Raw genomic sequence first — 19,342 nt, forward strand, 5'->3', positions numbered from 1 at the left:
TGAGTGTGTAAGTGTGTGGGTGTTTGTGTGTGTTTCTTTGCTTAAACATTTAGGTTAGGTATAAAAGAAAATTAAAAGAATCGGAATATATTTTGACAAATAAATAGATTCGGCAAGACGAATATGTTTGTACACAATATTATCTTAACAAAGCTTAGTTAATACAGTTACACCCCCATATTTTAAGGAGGAATCTATAAATGGAGACTAATACTCAATATTTCCCAGAATATTATGTTCGGATTATTTTCTCTTGCTAAATCCGATATCTTAGTAATATTTAAAGCCATATTTTTGTGAATTGAACTTCGATAGCGAGTATAAGTTCTTATAATTTATTAGTTTCCGCCCGTGGCTTTATCCGTAAATATGTTAGAGTCGAAAAAAAAGATCGATGCTCTGGAGATGTGGTGCTGGAGACGAATGCTAAGAGTTTCGTGGACCGAATTTCGCACCAATATCTCCATTCTTCAAGAACTCTGCATCAAACAGCGTCTTTCGGCGCTGGTTCGAAATTGCATACTAACTTTTTTTGGACACGTCTCCCGGCAAGGATATAACTCCATAGAGCGCCTTGTCATTCAAGGCAAGGTGAATGGCACCAGACCACGTGGAACGACGCCCATGCGATGGACCGACCAAATAAAAACAACTGGTGGCGGTCCTTTGCAAAAGTGTCCTTTGTGAAATCGTCACACTATCATCTTTAAATACCCAGACTATATAGCCAAATAGAAAAACTGGCCTTCTGATTTGTTTTGGCTTGATTCTCAACTTGTTAGCGGTTAAAAGTAATATTGATAGTAATTTTTCATCTTGTTATTGTACAAAAATTAACTATTAATAATTCTATTTCGTAGACAGAAAACTTATATTAATATCATTTACATGTAAGAAATATTCATAAACAAATAAACATGATTAACAACGGAATTAATTCATTTGGATGTATAAAGCGCTTGCAACATATATTGGTTTTACGCGTTCATTGCATATTGTTATTAATAAGTTTCTAGTACAAATGTATATTAAAACCACAAATAATATTTGGGTGAGGTCGTTGACAAAAATCTTTATATTTGCGGAGTAAAGGTAATATTTGTTCAACTTCATTAGCGTAACAGCATGTCTAGTGCGTCCGTTGCTGACAGTCAACGTCATCATCGCAGTTAACGTCAACGTTATCAAAGCTAAATAAAATACTCAGAGCAGGCACACTGTCTTCGCACATGATAGCGATCGTTAAACCCTTGTTTTTTTCGCTGGAAAAACGCATTTACGCTTTTCCCCCACATGAGGGGTATGTGGGACTAGCCGGCGCTGAAGGTACTGGAATACTCACTAAAAAATCAGCGGTACCCACTCCGTCTTTTCGAGGGGGAGTCACAGGATCGCTTGCGCATAGCAATAGTCATATCCACTCTGACATTGTTTTAATAAAAATACAAGTATAAATAAAAAAAATATCATAATTCCGATAATATTTATAGTATAGTTCTAATATATTTGTTCTTCCATAGCGTGTTCTAAGGAAGATATACACCGTAAATACACACATGCTTATATTGAATTGTGGTGTGGGTTTGTTGACGAAGTCCCACTGAACGTTCGGGGTGTGTACCTGCAACCGTAAAATAATTAATTTACGATCGGTGATTTGACTTTGGCAATGTTATGTAAATTTTGTCGCACGAATTTTGTAATTTTTAACCCCTACTCGTCAGCTATAAACCAGTCATAAATATTCATACAGAAAATCTCTTAAATAAGACCGATATTCTATGGAAATTTGTCACGTTATATTTGATCTGCTTTTATCCAACTTTTGCAAAATCGTTTCATTTCAGTAAAAGTGAAATTTCTATTTCAAGAAAATCGAAAAAAAAAAAATCAATTTACCCCATTAAGAAATTTGATTAAACAGAAATGAAAATAATTTAATATCAAAGAAACGGGTAACAAATATATTGGACCTCAGCCCAATTTTGTAAAAAAAAATTGATGTACAGGTTCGACTTTTTCACGTAGAATCCTTACTAATATTATAAATGTGAAAGTGAGTTTTTTGTAACGCTTTCACGTCTTAACTACTCAATTAATCATTAGGAAATTTTGCATATATGTTTTCAGGTGTACAGAAAAGGACATAGGGTACCTAACACCATCCCACACGTGCGCTACGCCTTGGGCTGAAACTTTTAAATAAATAAAGTTATAATGTATTTATTTGTTTAAAATCGATGACTACATATAGACAATATTTTTTTTAATAATTTTGTTTTTTGTAATAATTTATGAAAAAAGGTTAGTTTGTAAATTGCTGTTTGTTTTGAATTTCATTCAAACATAAACATCGATTTGGTATATAGTATTATGTATAAATGTAGGACGGGCAGGTTGGCGTGGTTGGTAGGTACTTGCCTTTCACGACGAAGGTTGTGGGTTCGATTCCCACCCAGGATAGACATTTGTGTGCATGAACATGTCTGTTTGCCCTGAGTCTGGGTGTAATTATCTATATAAGTATGTATTTACAAAAGAAAAGTAGTATACGTAGCATATCAGTTGTCTGGTTTCCATAGTAGAAGCTCTGTAAACCTAGTTTGGGATCAGATGGCCGTGTGACAATAATGTTCCAGGATATTATGTATAATTGTAACAGTAACAGCCTGTTAATGTCCCACTGCTGGGCTAAGGCCTCCTCTCCCTTTTTTTTTTTGAGGAGAAGGTTTGGAGCTTATTCCACCACGCTGCTCCAATGCGGGTTGGTAGAATACACATGTGGCAGAATTTCAATGAAATCAGACACATGCAGGTTTCCTCACGATGTTTTCCTTCACCGTCAAGCACGAGATGAATTATAAACACAAATTAAGCACATGAAAATTCAGTGGTGCTTGCCTGGGTTTGAACCCACGATCATCGGTTAAGATTCACGCGTTCTAACCACTAGGCCATCTCGGCTTTTTTTATAATTGTAAATAAAGCTTTAATATTTAATTAAAATATGTATATATTTTTTTTAATTTTAACAGTTATAGAAAATATATATTAAGTAGATTGTAGAAAGAACTTTACTTTTTATAAAAAAATGCTTTTATTTTTTATCTTTTGTGTCATTTGTAATGTTTTCTTGACTCTCCGTCATCTGTATGAAAACCAATACTCAGAATTTTCTAGAATAGATTCACCTTCATCTTAAAGGTTTCCAATTAATTTTCTTTTAATTAATATAAATTGTTCCGTAGTTGTTGAAATCGTTTAGTTTTGAAGTATCTTTATGTGTACGTCTTCTTTGAAGTGAGTTGCGCATTAAATAACGTTAGGAAAAAATATATTTATTGATTGATTTTATTTTTGTGAGTTGCTACTTGAACGAATATTGCAATCCAATTGGATTCGATTCTCGCATTTGAATGGTCCTGAGCTTTTGTGATCTTCTATTAGATTTTATTATCACTTGTTCTCGCAAACTCATATTGCGTCAGATGTTTAAGGTAATAAAAATAATGTTCAGTGTTGTTTCCTTGTTCTTTATTGCAGAATAAACAAATAGCTGTTCAATTTTTGGTTAAATGAATGGAATTAAATGTAATAAAAATAACAAACAGTTTAAATATGCGTCTTCATATTATGCTATTTATTGTTTGTTTTTATCTTTTTGATATAGAAGGCGAAGGATTAATAAAATATTTTGCACCTTTTTTCTTTCGTTCTACATGTTCAGTATGCACATGCGGCTCAGTCGTGTATTCACAATTGAATTATTTTGAGGCCCGTTCTACTGACTCACGTTAACATGTAGAACTGTCAGAGTATATTACGTCACTATTGGTGTCGCCGTTATATCATACGTAAGTCAAAACTAACACTATTATTATTAACAATTACTTATTCTTTAGCTATTTATTATTTATTTATAAATAATAATTTCTTACTTTCTATACAAAGAGATCATATAATTCCTATAGTATGTATGTACAGTACAAGCGATGTTGGGATAACAACGTATTTACGTTGTCGCACGGGTCGCACGGGAGGTATCTAAGTTTATTATATTTAAAAAAAAAAATAAAAGAGGTATTGTATCTCATGTTGGACGTTTGGTAGTAACTAATATTCGGGGCGTTAAGAAACGCAATGATGATTTTTTGTGGATATTCCCATAATTTATAGCCTGAGGTCTTATCTCAGGTTAATAACTGATGTAATAATATATTTTTATAAGTATTTGATATAAATGATCACTTATGAAAAGTGTCTGTATATAAATTTTATATTAAAAAATCTAGATCTCTTTTCAAAGAAATTTATTTAAAAAAGTTAACAATTTTTGATCAATCAAATTCTTTACAAATGGAATTACTTACATCAATAACACATTTATAAATGAAGCGTAATAAATGTAGTCTGTAAAAAGTTTTTCAGAATTCGTAGCTGACTTTGAGTACTTTGTTACTAATGTTTGAGCAAAGTTCTCAGGTGTAACAAACTCTGATAATAAAACAATTTTATATTCCAGGCAACATTGTATTTTGTATTCCAAATTGAAATGTAGAACTAGGCTATAAATAGAAATAACCTAAAAACCTATTAGGATTATACATTGTACTAAAACAGGTTATGAAAAGGAATAATTAATTACTAAAAGTAAAGTAACAGCCTGTTAATGTCCCACTGCTGAGCTAAGGCCTCCTCTCCCTTTTGAGGAGAAGGTTTGGAGCTTATTCCACCACGCTTCTCCAATGCGGGTTGGTAGAATACACATGTGGCAGAATTTCAGTGAAATTAGATACATGTAGGTTTCCTTACGATGTTTTCCTTCACCGTCAAGCATGGCGTTTTTTTTTTGACGTTGGATTTTCATTTCAACGTGGTTTAGTTTATAAGATACGTAATTTTATATTAGCCACTTCATAATTCTGAATTTTTAGTGCTAATTAACGCTACTGGAAATTTGAACGTCCCGTGGGTGTCATGGCCAATGTGCTTTGTTGATTAAACTGGCGTAGCTGGAAGTAAGAGAATTATTTCGTTTTATTTAGTATTTTTCCGTTCAAGTGCTTTTTTAATGTTCTTCATGATGTTGATACGAAGTAATTTTAGTAATTAAACTTTTAATAATTCTAAAAATTATTAATAGAACTGGGAATATTGTGATTGATGTATGATGTTATATATAACATATCTCTGTCCACCACGCTCTCTGCACGCCTTTGAGCTTTGAAAGGGATTGTGTATTACTTAGTCAACATCTAGAGCCGTATCGAAGCTTTATAGATGAATTCACTTTACCTTTGCTTGTTAGTGCAGGTGTGATAAATTCTTTATTGTTGAATCACAATAACGCCTTTAAAATGTGCTTCGAAATATGATTCGCATGAAAAGTAAAAAAAAATTATACGTTCGTTAATGTGTAGAACAAAATATATGAAATAAACGAATGTAATATATACTTTTTAATATTTGCCGGGAAGGCAAATGATTATCTACCAAATGACATATGAAAGTAGTTGTGGTTAATAAACAATTAGGATTATAACAAATAGCACAAAATGTTCTGTTTTGGTGGTAATGTCCAAATTAAATGTACAATTACATATGTTTGAATACTGAATTGGTACTATAGACTATAAATCATTTCAATGTAATAAGTACCAAATATATCTAAAATATAATACGTATGTAGTTCAAACCTTAATACAACGAATATAATTATTATAGTGAAATAATACAAAAGTCATATTAATTTATTTACATTACAACTTATGATAAGCAAAATCTTAGTTATACAATGAAAAAGGTAAGATTAAAAAATAAAACTAAGCATATGTATAATATATTATCTCGTTTTTGAGGAGAAGGTTTAGAGCTTACTCCATCTCGCTGCTTCAACATGGCTAAGTGGATACACATGGTAGATATTCATCCGCCACATCGAGTTTTCTTCACGATGTTTTAAAAATTCGGTGCTTGCTCGGGTTTGAATTTGGAATCATCGGTTAAGATTTTTGTCTTCTAATCACTTCCATTCATCACGTTCCATCCATCCAACCATCACGACGCGTCACGTTTAGTAAAGTGAGTTATATTATTTTTTACATTTTAGTTGAGTTGTTTAAATAATACACTAATACTGTTTATATAATAAACACCGCTTCGTTACATAATTTCAACGTCATCAACTTCTAGAGCTCTCCATTTTGTTATTCTAAGTGTTCTCACTGTATAATATTCGCATACATTTAGAAGTAACCTGTTTGTTTTGAGTTGGTGTTTCGTGTTGAATGGATCTGTCTAAAACACGCTTCCTGTTACTTAAGATGAAACTGCTATATTTTATATGTCCCATAAATTTTGCAACATTTTTTTTCAATATTATTTGTTCGTAAATTTGGGTTTTCTATTATAACAGATTCTATATTGTATCTTCTTATGTTTTTTTGATCGTTATTGATCATTTATATGTTTATATAAAAATCAAATTTTTCGATGATGACCTCCGGTGTTGACCTCTTGCAGATGCGGTGGTAGTCACTTACTAGCAGGTGAGTTTCCTGACCGTTTGTCCCCTCTTGCATACAAACAAAGAATTGCAGTGAAAAGCATGCCTTAGTTCTTTTGACAAAAAATACCAAGACAAAACTTCCTTTCCACACGGATATCTGTGCCTGATGCTTATCGGCGATTTCAACTAGACTTTTTATTATGAACATTAATTATCTAAAAGTATCCCAAAATTTTGACTTGAATTTATATAGTGAAATGATTATTAAGTTAAATCTATGTCTTATCCCAAAGTTTTTGTTAAGGAACTTCCTAGGTGATATTGTCACTTGACTTTCAAAAATTCGATTGTAACATCTGTCATTTGGACTAAATTTGAAAATATTATTATATTATATTAGTATATTTTAAAATTTGTGAGGATTATGCAAGAAATATGAATTCTACTAAAAATAATCATATGTTTATATAAACTTCAAGAAAATCAACTTACGCTTAAGATAAAGTTATGTCTGTAATTTAACTTATAAAGTCTGTAATAATCTTCTGGGGAGGCAGTGATAGTATTCGTGACCTCTACACCAGCGAGCAGATTTAGTTTTGTTTGATGTTTCGACTTCATTGTCATAGCTCTTTGTTTCACTTTCTATCTTTGTAATTTAACTTTAATAGCACAAAGATTGCTGACCTGCCCATTTGATTAAACACTTGAATTTCAACAAAAGGCTTTCAACGAAGCCGTTCAAACGTTACAAGTATTTTCTTTTAGAAAGAAGCTCGTTTATTTTTATATTACACTTCCAGCTCAGAGGTGAATGAGAACATTGTTAGAAAAACTGCTTCAATCAATCAATTGACTTGCTACGGAATTATTTCTGTCACATGTATCGCGGTGTACTGCGGTTACTCTTACCTTACTTTTACTAATTTTCGTATTAGTTTTATGCTGTAATAGCACCTGAGTGAAAATTAATAATAAATAAAATTTAATTAATAGAAATAGATTTCTGGTGTTGCAATGTTATATAAATAAGTCTAACTTCGTCAGTTTTAACGAGAGCCATGTCAAATTCAAAATCATTATTCAATATAAAAGCATTACATTTAAAATAAAACAAACAAGTCAGACATGATAAGTCAAGGCGAAAGAAACAGCAGAGGATTTTTGTTTTTTTTTCAATATTATTTAGTCAAATTATTCATCTTTCTATTTAAAACGGTCTGGAAGCAATCATTGTATTTTTTTTTTTATATGTCCGGGATGGCAAATGACTCTACTCCACCTGATGGTAAGTGGTAGTAGAGTCCAAACGCGACGACGGCCAGTACAGTCGGGAAGACTGTTCTGTACTAGCCGTCACCGCCTTGCCGGCCCGCAAGATGCCTCTTCACGCCTCGTTTGAAGGAACCCGGGTTGTAAGAGGAGGGGAACACGTGAGCTGGTAAGGAATTCCATTTTTTGGTAGTGCGACAAAGAAAGGAGTTGCCAAATTTCTTTGTGCGCGATGGAATTGATGTCACAGTTAGGTGGACTTAAGAAGGAAGGGGGAAGCAGGATTTGAGAGAATAATTCCTCAGAGCACTCGCCGTGATACAGACAATAGAAAGCGCTCAGTGCTGCTATCTCCCGACGCAATTGTAAAGGTTCAAGGGTGTTTGTGACCTTTACGTCGCCAATAATGCGTACTGCACGTCGCTGCAACCGGTCCAAGGCCTCCATTAGGTACTTAGCGGAGCCATCCCAAAGGTGCGAGCAATATTCAACGCAAGACCGTACCTGTGTTTTGTATAACAGGCACAGTTGTTGTGGCGTGAAAAAACGCCGCACCTTGTTCAGAACTCCGAGTTTCCGTGAAGCTGTTTTTATAATAGCCTCGATGTAATCCCTTGGACTAAGGCCGCAGCGAACGTCCATCCCCAGCATGGCGATTTTGCTTTGTATCATCAGCGGTGTGCCGCAGAGGGAGGGATGAGGGTAAAATGGTGACTTTTTCGCTGTGAGAGCGCATACCTGTGTTTTCTTGGCATTAAACTCAACAAGATTATCAGAACCCCATTTGGCGATGAGCTCTAACGTCCTATCGAGTTCAATGACAAGATTCTCCCGCCTCTCCTCAGTTTCCGCCCGCCCAGCCACTGCACGTCCGTGGTATCCACCATGCACTGTACTATCATCTACATAGCAATGTATGTTCCCAAGAGAGAGCATATCATTGATATGCAAAAGAAAGAGTGTGGGAGATAGCACAGCTCCCTGGGGGACCCCAGCATTCACTACATAGAATTGTGAAGCGCAACCATCTACTAAAACACGAAGGCTACGCTTGTGTAGGAAGCTGGCAATCCAGGTGCATAGCTGAGCAGGCAGACCATATGCCGGTAGCTTGGAGAGAAGACTTCTGTGCCAGACCCTGTCGAAAGCCTTGGAGATATCGAGGCTGACCGCCAACGATTCTCCATGCTTGTCGATAGCTTCACCCCAGAGGTGTGTTACGTACGCTAGAACATCACCTGTGGACCGTTTTGGTCGAAACCCGTACTGACGATCATTAATTAGACAGTGATCTTCTAGGTAATGGATCAGTTGGTTGTTTAGAATCCGTTCCATCACCTTACAAAGTACTGAGGTGATAGCTATTGGTCGATAATTTGCCGGGTCAGACCGATCCCCTTTTTTGGGAACCGCTTGCACATTAGCTCTTCTCCAAGCCTCCGGCACACATCCCGAAGAGAGAGAAAGTTGGAACAGGCGCGTTAACACAGAAGACAGCTCCGCCGCGCACTTCTTCAGCACAATGGCTGGTATTCCATCGGGACCGCTAGCTTTCCGTATATCAAGTGATTGCAGCTCCGCACGCACATCACGTTGCCTGATTTTGATGTCAGGCATCGTGTGGTCACATGAAGGTATTGTTGGTGGCTGCGCACTACAATCATCGATCACAGAGTTGTCGGCAAAGAGTTTAGCCAGGAGGTCGGCTTTTTCCTGCGGACTGTGAGCTAGCGATCCGTCCGGATTTCTGAGCGGTGGCAGCGAATATATATAATCATATCAGAAATCATCATATCATTTAACGATTTCGTTCTTTATTTTGAAGTATCTCAAGTACATAAAGTCAACAGATATCTAATATTTCCACCAACCCACATTGGAGTAGCGTGGTGGAATAAGCTCCAAAATCTTCTCCGCAAAAAAAAGGGAGAAGAGGCCTTAGCCCAGCAGTGGGACATTTACAGGCTGTTACTGTACTGTTATATCTAATATAAACCTGAATAAACAGGTAGGTAATCAACATCTACATCAGTATTTTTATACATTTATATACTATATATTCATAATAGATGAGATTATCCGCAAATACAATAAATGTAATGTGTATGGAAATTTGTTATCAAGTTCAATCTTGTTATTAAATTAATTTGAAATGCGTAACACTAGAATTGCCTAATTTAGTATCGTGTTGAATGTATTATATAAGATAACATATATGTGTATTTGGGCTGAATGTAGATTAACTGTTATGTTTATGAAAAAATATAATAATATATGTAAAAAAAAATGATCTTATAGTAATTTTAACATAACACCAATGGATTGATAAACGACAAAATCGCTGTTACACAACGAGGAGTGAGACCATATGTACAATTTAAAAAAATGTATATAAATGTATAGCATTATACGAATCACCTGGATTTCAACCAGTTTTTCAACTAATACAAGGCACTATTACGAACGAACCGTACAAGTAATGAATACATTGCATAAAAGGTTAAGTAAAAATAAGAGTTCATTATAATGGGTGTAACCAACACATGTGGCAGAATTTCTATAAAGGTAGACTAGAGTAGATAGCAAGAGATGAAGACGAGATGAATTATTATTATAATTTGAACTCATTATTTATTATTATAATAAAGACAAATTAGGTTTTGAAAGCGAACAGAATGTATACAGAATGTATACTTACGTATTGTATTTGTTCATGGGGTGTTGCTGCCAAAATATATGGGATATTAATTGCTAAGCGTGCTTAGCGAGCACTACTTAAAAAATATGTATTTGCCATTCAGATATTTAACAAAAAAGATTTACGAGAAGGCGGATGTTTTATCTGTAAAAAAACTTAAAACTTTTTGTACACAACTGTTTGGGTGTTTTTGTATATGTGAGAGAACGGGAGACAAAATAAATAGTAAAACCAATTTATAAGAAAACAAAGTATATTTAATACAATAACAAGTTATTATACTTATTTCTAAACACTGAGTACAATGAATTCGATACATAAAATAATTAAGTTAAATTACATAATTAACAGAATAAATACAAAAATACGCTCAACTGGGTAATTACTAAATAAACTGTTCAGAGCACCAATAGTGCCGTGTTAAACACTGAACCGCTTCTGATCTGTTGACATCTGTCGAGCCTTATATAAAGCCATTTGCCTTGCCATTTGAATCAATTGAACAACCGTGTTATAAGACCGGAACTTAATTAAAAAATATTATCTCCCACATATACATAGATACAAAAATACCCAAACAGTTGTCCCACTCTTACCTAGAACTAATTTCAATAGAAGAGATCGATTTCCTTACAATAAAGGTAAAAGTAAATTTGTACAGCAACAATATAACACTCTTGCACCTAGATTTTATAAAAAAAATCAACTTTCAAGAATAAAGGACATTAATAAATATCAATTAAAAGACAAAACTAGAACATGGTTAAAACAACTTAATTATGAAGATGTTAAGAAACTATAAACTACCTGATAAATGAACATCCACATCACACTCTCAAATATAGCACACAGACATACATACACACCCACGCACACACGGTTTGGATTAACTTACAATAATTAGTAATAAGACCCTTTGTAATAGTTTGTAATAATTTAATGGGAAGGAACTGACTTCTGACGCACGGGTAATACCAGTGCAGGAGTCAGGGCTACTTTTTATAATATGTATGTAATTGATAACAATAAAGTATTATTATTATTATTATTCTATAAATCATTATAAATTTAGATGTCACAAATGTTAAATTTCACAAGGTAACTAACTGAGTAATGTAGACTGTTTGTTGCTATCCTTGTTGTTTGCTATTGTTTATATTTATGAGGCATTCGAAGGCATATTTTATTGTGAGAAAATATTTATATAATAAAAATAATTAAAGACTTGTTTGTGTCCTCCAACAGAATAATAAGATTATGATGTACAGGTTTTTTTGTTTGTTGACTAATATTTAAACTTGCAAGTGTATTTTGAATATCTCATTGTTATACATGAAGTTGTTAAAAAGCATAGATACAAGTAGGAACGTATACACATAAATACTTACAAGACTATTCACACGAACACATCTAATCATCTCACATCTTTTGTAATATATAATATTTCCTGAATTTTGGAAAGGGCTCTAACTACTTTGTATTTAGATAAGGATTTACTTTTTTAGTTTATGTATATGGGTGTCTTGTTATTAATTTAATAAAAAGACACCCATATACAACTTAACCTTATTTTTTCACGCAGTGGAAATTTTCAAAAGAATAACCGGCTCCCTTAGAGGTGGGGACCGGGTTTTGTGAGATTCTTACCCTCTTAAGCCACTGTGATGGCCGTCCTCGGATTAAACATTACTTATAATATTAATTTCAAAATTTGCTTAGTAGTAGTTACTAGTGGTAGTTTTACTGGTGGTAGAGCTTTGTGCAAGCTCGTCTGGGTAGGTACCACCCACCCATCAGATATTCTACCGAAAAAAACAGCAGTACTTGGTATTGTTGTGTTCAAGTTTGAAGGGTGAGAGCCAGTATAATTACAGGCACAAGGGACATAACATCTTAGTTCCCAAGTTTGGTGGCGCATTAGTGTTGTAAGCGATGGTTGACATTTCATACAGTGCCAATGTCTATGGCGTTGGTGACCACTTACCATCAGGTGGCCCATATGCTCGTCCGCCTCCCTATTCTATATATTATATATAATAACTTTTATTTATGCAAAAGTAGGTCGAGGAACAGATGTCCTGATAAAATATTTTAAGTATTTTAATTATATACACGTTTTCAAATATGTATTAAAATAATATCTAATAAGACAATATATATATATATATATATATATATATATATATATATATATAAATATATACTATTCTTGCTTTCGTCCATTTATCAGCAAATCGGTACTATTCTTGCTTTCGTCCATTTATCAGCAAAAATACCTTTTTGCAATGATGTGTTATAAATTAGGTGTAAAGGGTAAGATATAGAATTTGCACAACTAGTAATAAATATTGGGGGTATATTGTCAGGTCCAGCTGTTTGTTTTATATATATATATATATATATATATATATATATAATATTCAAGTTAACTTCGTATCAAGTTATTGTACAATTGTAGGATTATTGATGACTTTTTTAAAACCCTTAGACTGTCTTAAGATAAAGCCAAGTAGCTTAATAGAACCTGTTACTATTGAATTGATGTGCTTATCAAATCTTAGCCGATTGTCAAATATTACACCCAGGTCTCGAATACAATTAGTTTCTTTCAGATGTTTGCCGAAATATTATATGAACTTAACAATGGGTTCCTTTTTCTGGTAAATTTTATAAAATTACATTTACTTGGATTGAGCACCATGTGATTAATTCTACAACATTGGATTAATCTATCTAGATTATCTTGAAGAACAGCTATATCAGTATTCTTTTTTTATAACTTTTGCTATTTTTAAATCGTCTGCAACCATATAAACCTGACAATTTTTCATGATATTTGTAATATCATTTATGAATATAATGAAAAACAAGGGCCCTAAATTTAAACCTTGTGAAACACCGGAAGTAGCATGGAAAGGGTCAAAGCACTCCCCGTCAGTAACGACTTTGGAATACCGATTGGAAAGATATGATTTACACCATCTCAGAGATATATCAGAAATGCCAAAATACGAAAGTTTCCTAATCAGTATCTCATGATCAACCTTATCGAATGCTTTGGAGAAATCAGTGTAGACTACATCTACTTGCAGGTTTTGATCAACACCATCAATAAGATGGGAAACATAGTTAACTAAATTAGTATTGGTCGATCTCTTAGGCATATTGATAGGGAGAAAGATGATTTTTAACATGATTAAATATGAATGGGTGAACAAGTGACTCAAACATCTTTGACATCGTTGAGAGGATTGATATAGGCCGATAGTAAGATACAAATTCTTTTTTTTCCATCCTTGTGAATCGGTACTATTCTTGCTTTCGTCCATTTATCAGCAAAAATACCTTTTTGCAATGATGTGTTATAAATTAGGTGTAAAGGGTAAGATATAGAATTTGCACAACTAGTAATAAATATTGGGGGTATATTGTCAGGTCCAGCTGTTTGTTTTATATCGAGTCTTGTTAGTTTGCTTATTATACTTTTTTGGAATATATATATATTAGACATTTCGGGAAGCTGTTGTTGTGCGCTTAGTAAACATTGTAAATTATTTTTTGGGGGATTAGGACTAGCAAAATGAGATGCAAATAAGTTACAAGCTTATTTTTTAATTGTTGATTGTTTATCTCCTAAGCACAATGATGGGGGGTATCCAGACGAATTTTTACTTTTATTAGAAAGTGAATACCAAAATATTTAAAATTTATACTTATTTCATTTTCTATAGTAGATATGTATTTATCGTAACAAGTTTCTGTAATTATTTCACAGTCGTTACGAAGATATTGAAATTCCAGAAGGTCAAGCGGATTTTTATAGAGCTTAAACCGAGTATGATATTTTTGTTTTTGCCTTAAAAGATATATCAAATATGAGTTGTACCATACCGGGTGCCTGTTTCCACACTTTTTACTTTTAGGTACATAAAGATTTATTACATTATAAAGTATTTGGTAAAATCTATCAACCATGTCGTTAATATTATCATAAATCAAAAGTTCATTTAACCATGAAATTTCATCCAGAGCTTTAATTATCTGATCATAATCACCTTTAAAATAATTATTTTTTTGTAATTTTATATCATGCACATAACGACTGGTTGAAATTGCAATAGAAATTTCGGTGGGTATCTACATTACGTATAGGATTAGAGCATTCATTAATCTTTATTATTTCCGAGTTACATAAGACTAAATCCAATATTTTATTATTATTATTAACGATAGAATTAAATCTTTTAAAATCATTGAATTCCAAGAAATCTAAGAATTTTAAATAAGAAGGTTATGTATACTATTATTACTATTTATTTTTGGTAAAACATAGGTACTAGAGCTATGTAGATCCCAACTTAGATTTGAAATGTTAAAGTCACCATATATTAATGTGTATTTTGTATTATACTCATGCATAATTTGATTGGCATTATTAATAAATGTTTTTAGCGAGTTTTGATTTAGAGGAGGTGGTAGATAAGCAACACAAATTTTAAGAAAATCAGATTTCTTACCCATTGAGACTTTAACCTTAATCCAAAGATCTTCGCATTCGCTATTGTTATTAGAAATTTTATATGATATTAATTTGTTAGAAATTGCTATAAGAACACCGCCACCAAGCTTATTATTTGCACGATCTCTTCTATATACTGTATATCTACAGTCGAAAATTTCAAAATCATAGATTGTACAATTTAGCCATGTTTCTGTAAGGATTATAATATCGAATTAATAATTATAATTTATATTTTGAATTTTTAATGAAACATCTCTAACGTTAGATCTTAGTCCTCTGACATTCTGATAATAACATGATATAGCATTGAATGTTATAGTAAAGTATTCCAACACATTTATATAATTGTATAACAATAAATCTATTTTAATTAGTATAGTTAATTCAGACTGTTGAGCGATTCAACATTTTTGATGCATATATATTCCGATGATTCATTTTTACGTGTATATATGCGTCCCGATTTTATCCACGCATATCTGTAGCCTATTTCTTTTGCTCTAGCGCGGGTAGCTGCATGAAGAGATTTCAAAACCGGGGACAAGTGCTCCATGACATATATAGGTTTTCTAACCTATATATGTCATGTAACTTTTAAAACCAGATTCGAAATTTAACCACAAAAATAACTAAAAAATAACGGAGTGTAATGTTATGCGTGTACTTGTAATAATGACTCTCTTCTATGATGAACGTGATTATTTTTGGTGATATTCTACTAAATACATTCAGTTTATGTTTTAAAACCATATCGTTAGAGCCTATGAAATTTTACCTTGTTACATAATTCAGAAAGTTTCTATAAATGGTGTGAAGATTAGTAGTAAAAATATTTTCTACATTGTCAAGGCCTTATGTTGAAAATATTTGCTTGAATTTGAATATTCATATAATACAGATCTGAAATTGCTAACTCAACCGGATTCTTGAGGGTAATCTTGGATTCATAGCTTCAGTGATGCCTTATTTATATATGTAGGCACAGTTGATTCGCCCCCCGGAATTGAGCGGAAGGGCCCCCCCCACTCACTCATTGAGAAGGGTTCGGGCTACGTAGTGGCGGGGTGAGGAGAGTACATAGTTGTGGGAACGTACTTCTCCCCTAACCGGGGCCTGGCAGATTTCAAAATCTTTCTTGGCTCTCTCAGAGCTGCGGTGTCCAGGCAGTCGTCGAAACAGACAGTAGTTCTCGGCGACTTTAACGCAAAATCACGTGCCTGGGGAAACCCTGCTACGAATCCGCGAGGGAGGGCCGTCCAGGTGTGGGTTATACTCCCCAGCCTGTTTCTACTTAATAGGGGGCAGGTGCATACCTGCGTGCGGCCGCCAGGGGGGTCCGTGATAGACCTATCGTTCGCCACCCCTATTTTTTTAAAGCTTGAAAAACGAATTACGCGTTTCCCCCACGGGAACAGTGGGGGGGTATGGGGGTCTCGCCGGTGTCCAAGGCGCCGAGTGCGCCCCGAACATCGGAATACCCACTAAAAAACCAGCGGTACCCTTTTCGTATTATCGAGGAGCGCCACGGGGTCGCTTTCGCATGGTACAGTGACGATCATTCGCCACCCCTGTCGTAGCACGCAGAGTAAGGAACTGAACGATAGAGGAGGAGGTGGAGACTCTGTCGGACCATAGATACATCCGATTTGAGATCTTCAACTTCTGCAGGCCAGCGGGACCACTGAGGGTGCCAACCACACTTCCGAGGTTCAGCTAAATCGTGAGCTGATCAAGGAGGCTGCTATCGTGCAGCGGTGATGTTTCACGTGATGGAGGGAGGGCGCCAGCGTTGAAGAGATGGCGGGCCGCATGCGCAGTGCTCTAAAAGAGGTGTGCGATGCATGTGCATTTCAAGTAATTAATGATACTTTTGTTTATTATTTGTGTATTTTTAATTATACAGTCAAATAATTATTTATGATTCTTTTAAAAAAAGACATTTTCACTTCTAGTTTGTAAGATTATATGTTTTCAAAATACGACTTCACTCAGATTAATAAGGATCCTTAAATTAACTCAGTAAGTTTGGAAATTAAATAAGCAGTTAAGTGGTATTGTATTATAAATAAAGACATATCAATCTAGAACCGTTTTGTAGTACATAATATAGCAGAGCTATTAGCAAATCGCATGGAATATGTAAAGCTAAGGTTTGTTTATTTCATGTTGAATAAAGGAACCGAGGGAAATGGTCCGCACTATAACAATAGACCGGATTTAATTTTTTTTTTTTTATAGAATAGGAAGGTGGACGAGCATATGGGCCACCTGATGGTAAGTGGTCACCAAACGCCATTTAGACATTGGCATTGTAAGAAATGTCAACCATCGCTTATAGCCAATGCGCCACCAACCTTGGGAACTAAGTTAAATGTTAAGTTTATGTACAAAGTGAATTGACTTTTTGTAATGTAATGTTTGTTTTATAAATAATCATAAACATGTAACGAGCTGTCAAGTATTCAAGAAAGTAAGAACGAATACGTTAAAAATACAAAAGAATGACAAAATCTAATTAACAAAACAATTACTCTAATATAATTTAAAATTAATAATAGACATTGCTCAAGGATATTTATCCGAACGCTAGTATTTAAGGAGCCGTTTAACAAACAGAACATTATATTGAAACAAACTTCAATCGATAAAGGTGAGCCTCGCTAGATAATATTAATTCTATGCAACATTATATCTTGTTTTAAAAATGTTTTATCAATCTATGTGCAAATTAAATCTTACTATGCTTATTCACATAGACTTTCAAGTAGTAAGTAAAGTTACTACCAACAGTTCCTAATATAAAACTTAATGTTTCTTTACTCATTCCTAGTCAGTCGTCGTTCGTCTGAGTTAATACTTTATACAGTGATTGTTGCTACTTTCATGAGTTTACAATCGCCGTTTAAGAGTGGCGCGTGCGTTGTATTGAATATTTAAAAAAACTTTGTTGATATTTATACAAAATACTAAATTTAAATTATATAATTTATAAAAACAATTATTTTATGTATTTATAAGAAAGCTTATTCGAACATACAGTGATAGCACGAAGTTGTATTAAATTAAATCGTTTATTACATATAAATAAAGACACAATTATGATAATATGAAAATAAAACGTAACTCTGTGAAATAAATTTGTGAAATATGTCTATAAACAGTAGTTTCAAATTAAAGTAAGGCGTTTGAATTTACAAAGGTGCATGCTTTAATTAATTTATGAAAACATGTTAATTTGTGTTTCACAACAGAACTCAAAATGAAACTCATCCTCGTCCTCGTATTCGTGGCGGTGGTCGCCGCACGAGCAGGTGATGACTTCAGCCGCTACGAGAACTATGATATCAGTGAAATGACTGGTAACGATCGTCTAATGGATGAGTACGTAGAATGTTTCCTTGGAAGTGGAAAGTGTATGCATGAAGCGAACGACATGAAAAGTAAGTTGACACTTTTGTTTATTAAGACAAATATGATATAGTTTGCTTACAGATATATAAATAGTGAAATAATGATATGAGAATACGAAAAATAGCGTCATATTTTTATGGGAGACAGATTACAGAGTCAGTCAGTAGTCAGTTCAAGTTACCAATAAATGTTATTTGGTAAATGACTGAATTTTATAATAATAATTTTATAATCAGTTTTTGGCTCTATCAGCAGCTAACAATAATCGTTCTTGTAAATAGTTTATACGTCAAAATACAGAGGAGACCGCACTCATTTCATGCGTTGCTTTTTAACATTCAGAATTGATCCCTCAGTCCGTACAAGACAGCTGCAGCAAGTGCTCTGAAGAACAAAAAGGCCTCGTAGGTAAGGTGATCACTGCTATTCAGGAAAAAATCCCTGCAAAGTGGGAGAAGCTCAATCACTTATACAACCCTGAAGGCAAACACGATGCAAGCCTTAAAGAATTCCTCCAGAAATACGGACATTAATTTATCTGCTACTTACAGTATATACTGATACTACAGCATTTACTATTCTCATTGTTGAATCGATTTTCGAATGCAATATAATACGTCAGTGAAATAAATATATTTAATAAGTTAATATGTGTAATTATTTTCCAAAAATGAAGCTTAACACAAAGCCACTCATATTGTAATATGCGCTTATAATAATCTCAGCCAGTTCGTGTCAAATTGTCCGATTTTTCAAAATTGTCCGATTTTTTTTTATCACTCTTAATATATACATTATAAACCTGTATATTTATGGTTAGGAGTTTAATTTCTCCTAGTTTTTTATTTAACCTAGAGTTCGTTGATTTAGGAAAAGCTTAGTTGGGTTAAATGTAATAATAGCTTTAAATTGAAATAAAGATCGACTGGAT

The 19,342-nt window shown here is 33.7% G+C and overlaps 1 protein-coding gene across 1 annotated transcript; it reads left to right on the plus strand.

The window, feature by feature from the left end:
* The first annotated feature begins 18,247 nt into the window (after positions 1–18,247).
* On the plus strand, positions 18,248–18,975 carry LOC126774908 (ejaculatory bulb-specific protein 3-like). The gene is made up of 2 exons (XM_050496566.1): positions 18,248–18,440; positions 18,754–18,975. The coding sequence occupies exons 1-2, from the start codon at positions 18,260–18,262 to the stop codon at positions 18,942–18,944; spliced, it is 372 nt and encodes a 123-aa protein (XP_050352523.1). The 5' UTR covers positions 18,248–18,259; the 3' UTR covers positions 18,945–18,975.
* Positions 18,976–19,342: the final 367 nt, after the last annotated feature.

This window comes from Nymphalis io, chromosome 17, assembly GCF_905147045.1.
Source record: "Nymphalis io chromosome 17, ilAglIoxx1.1, whole genome shotgun sequence".
In the NCBI taxonomy this organism is placed as follows: Eukaryota; Metazoa; Arthropoda; class Insecta; order Lepidoptera; family Nymphalidae; genus Nymphalis; species Nymphalis io.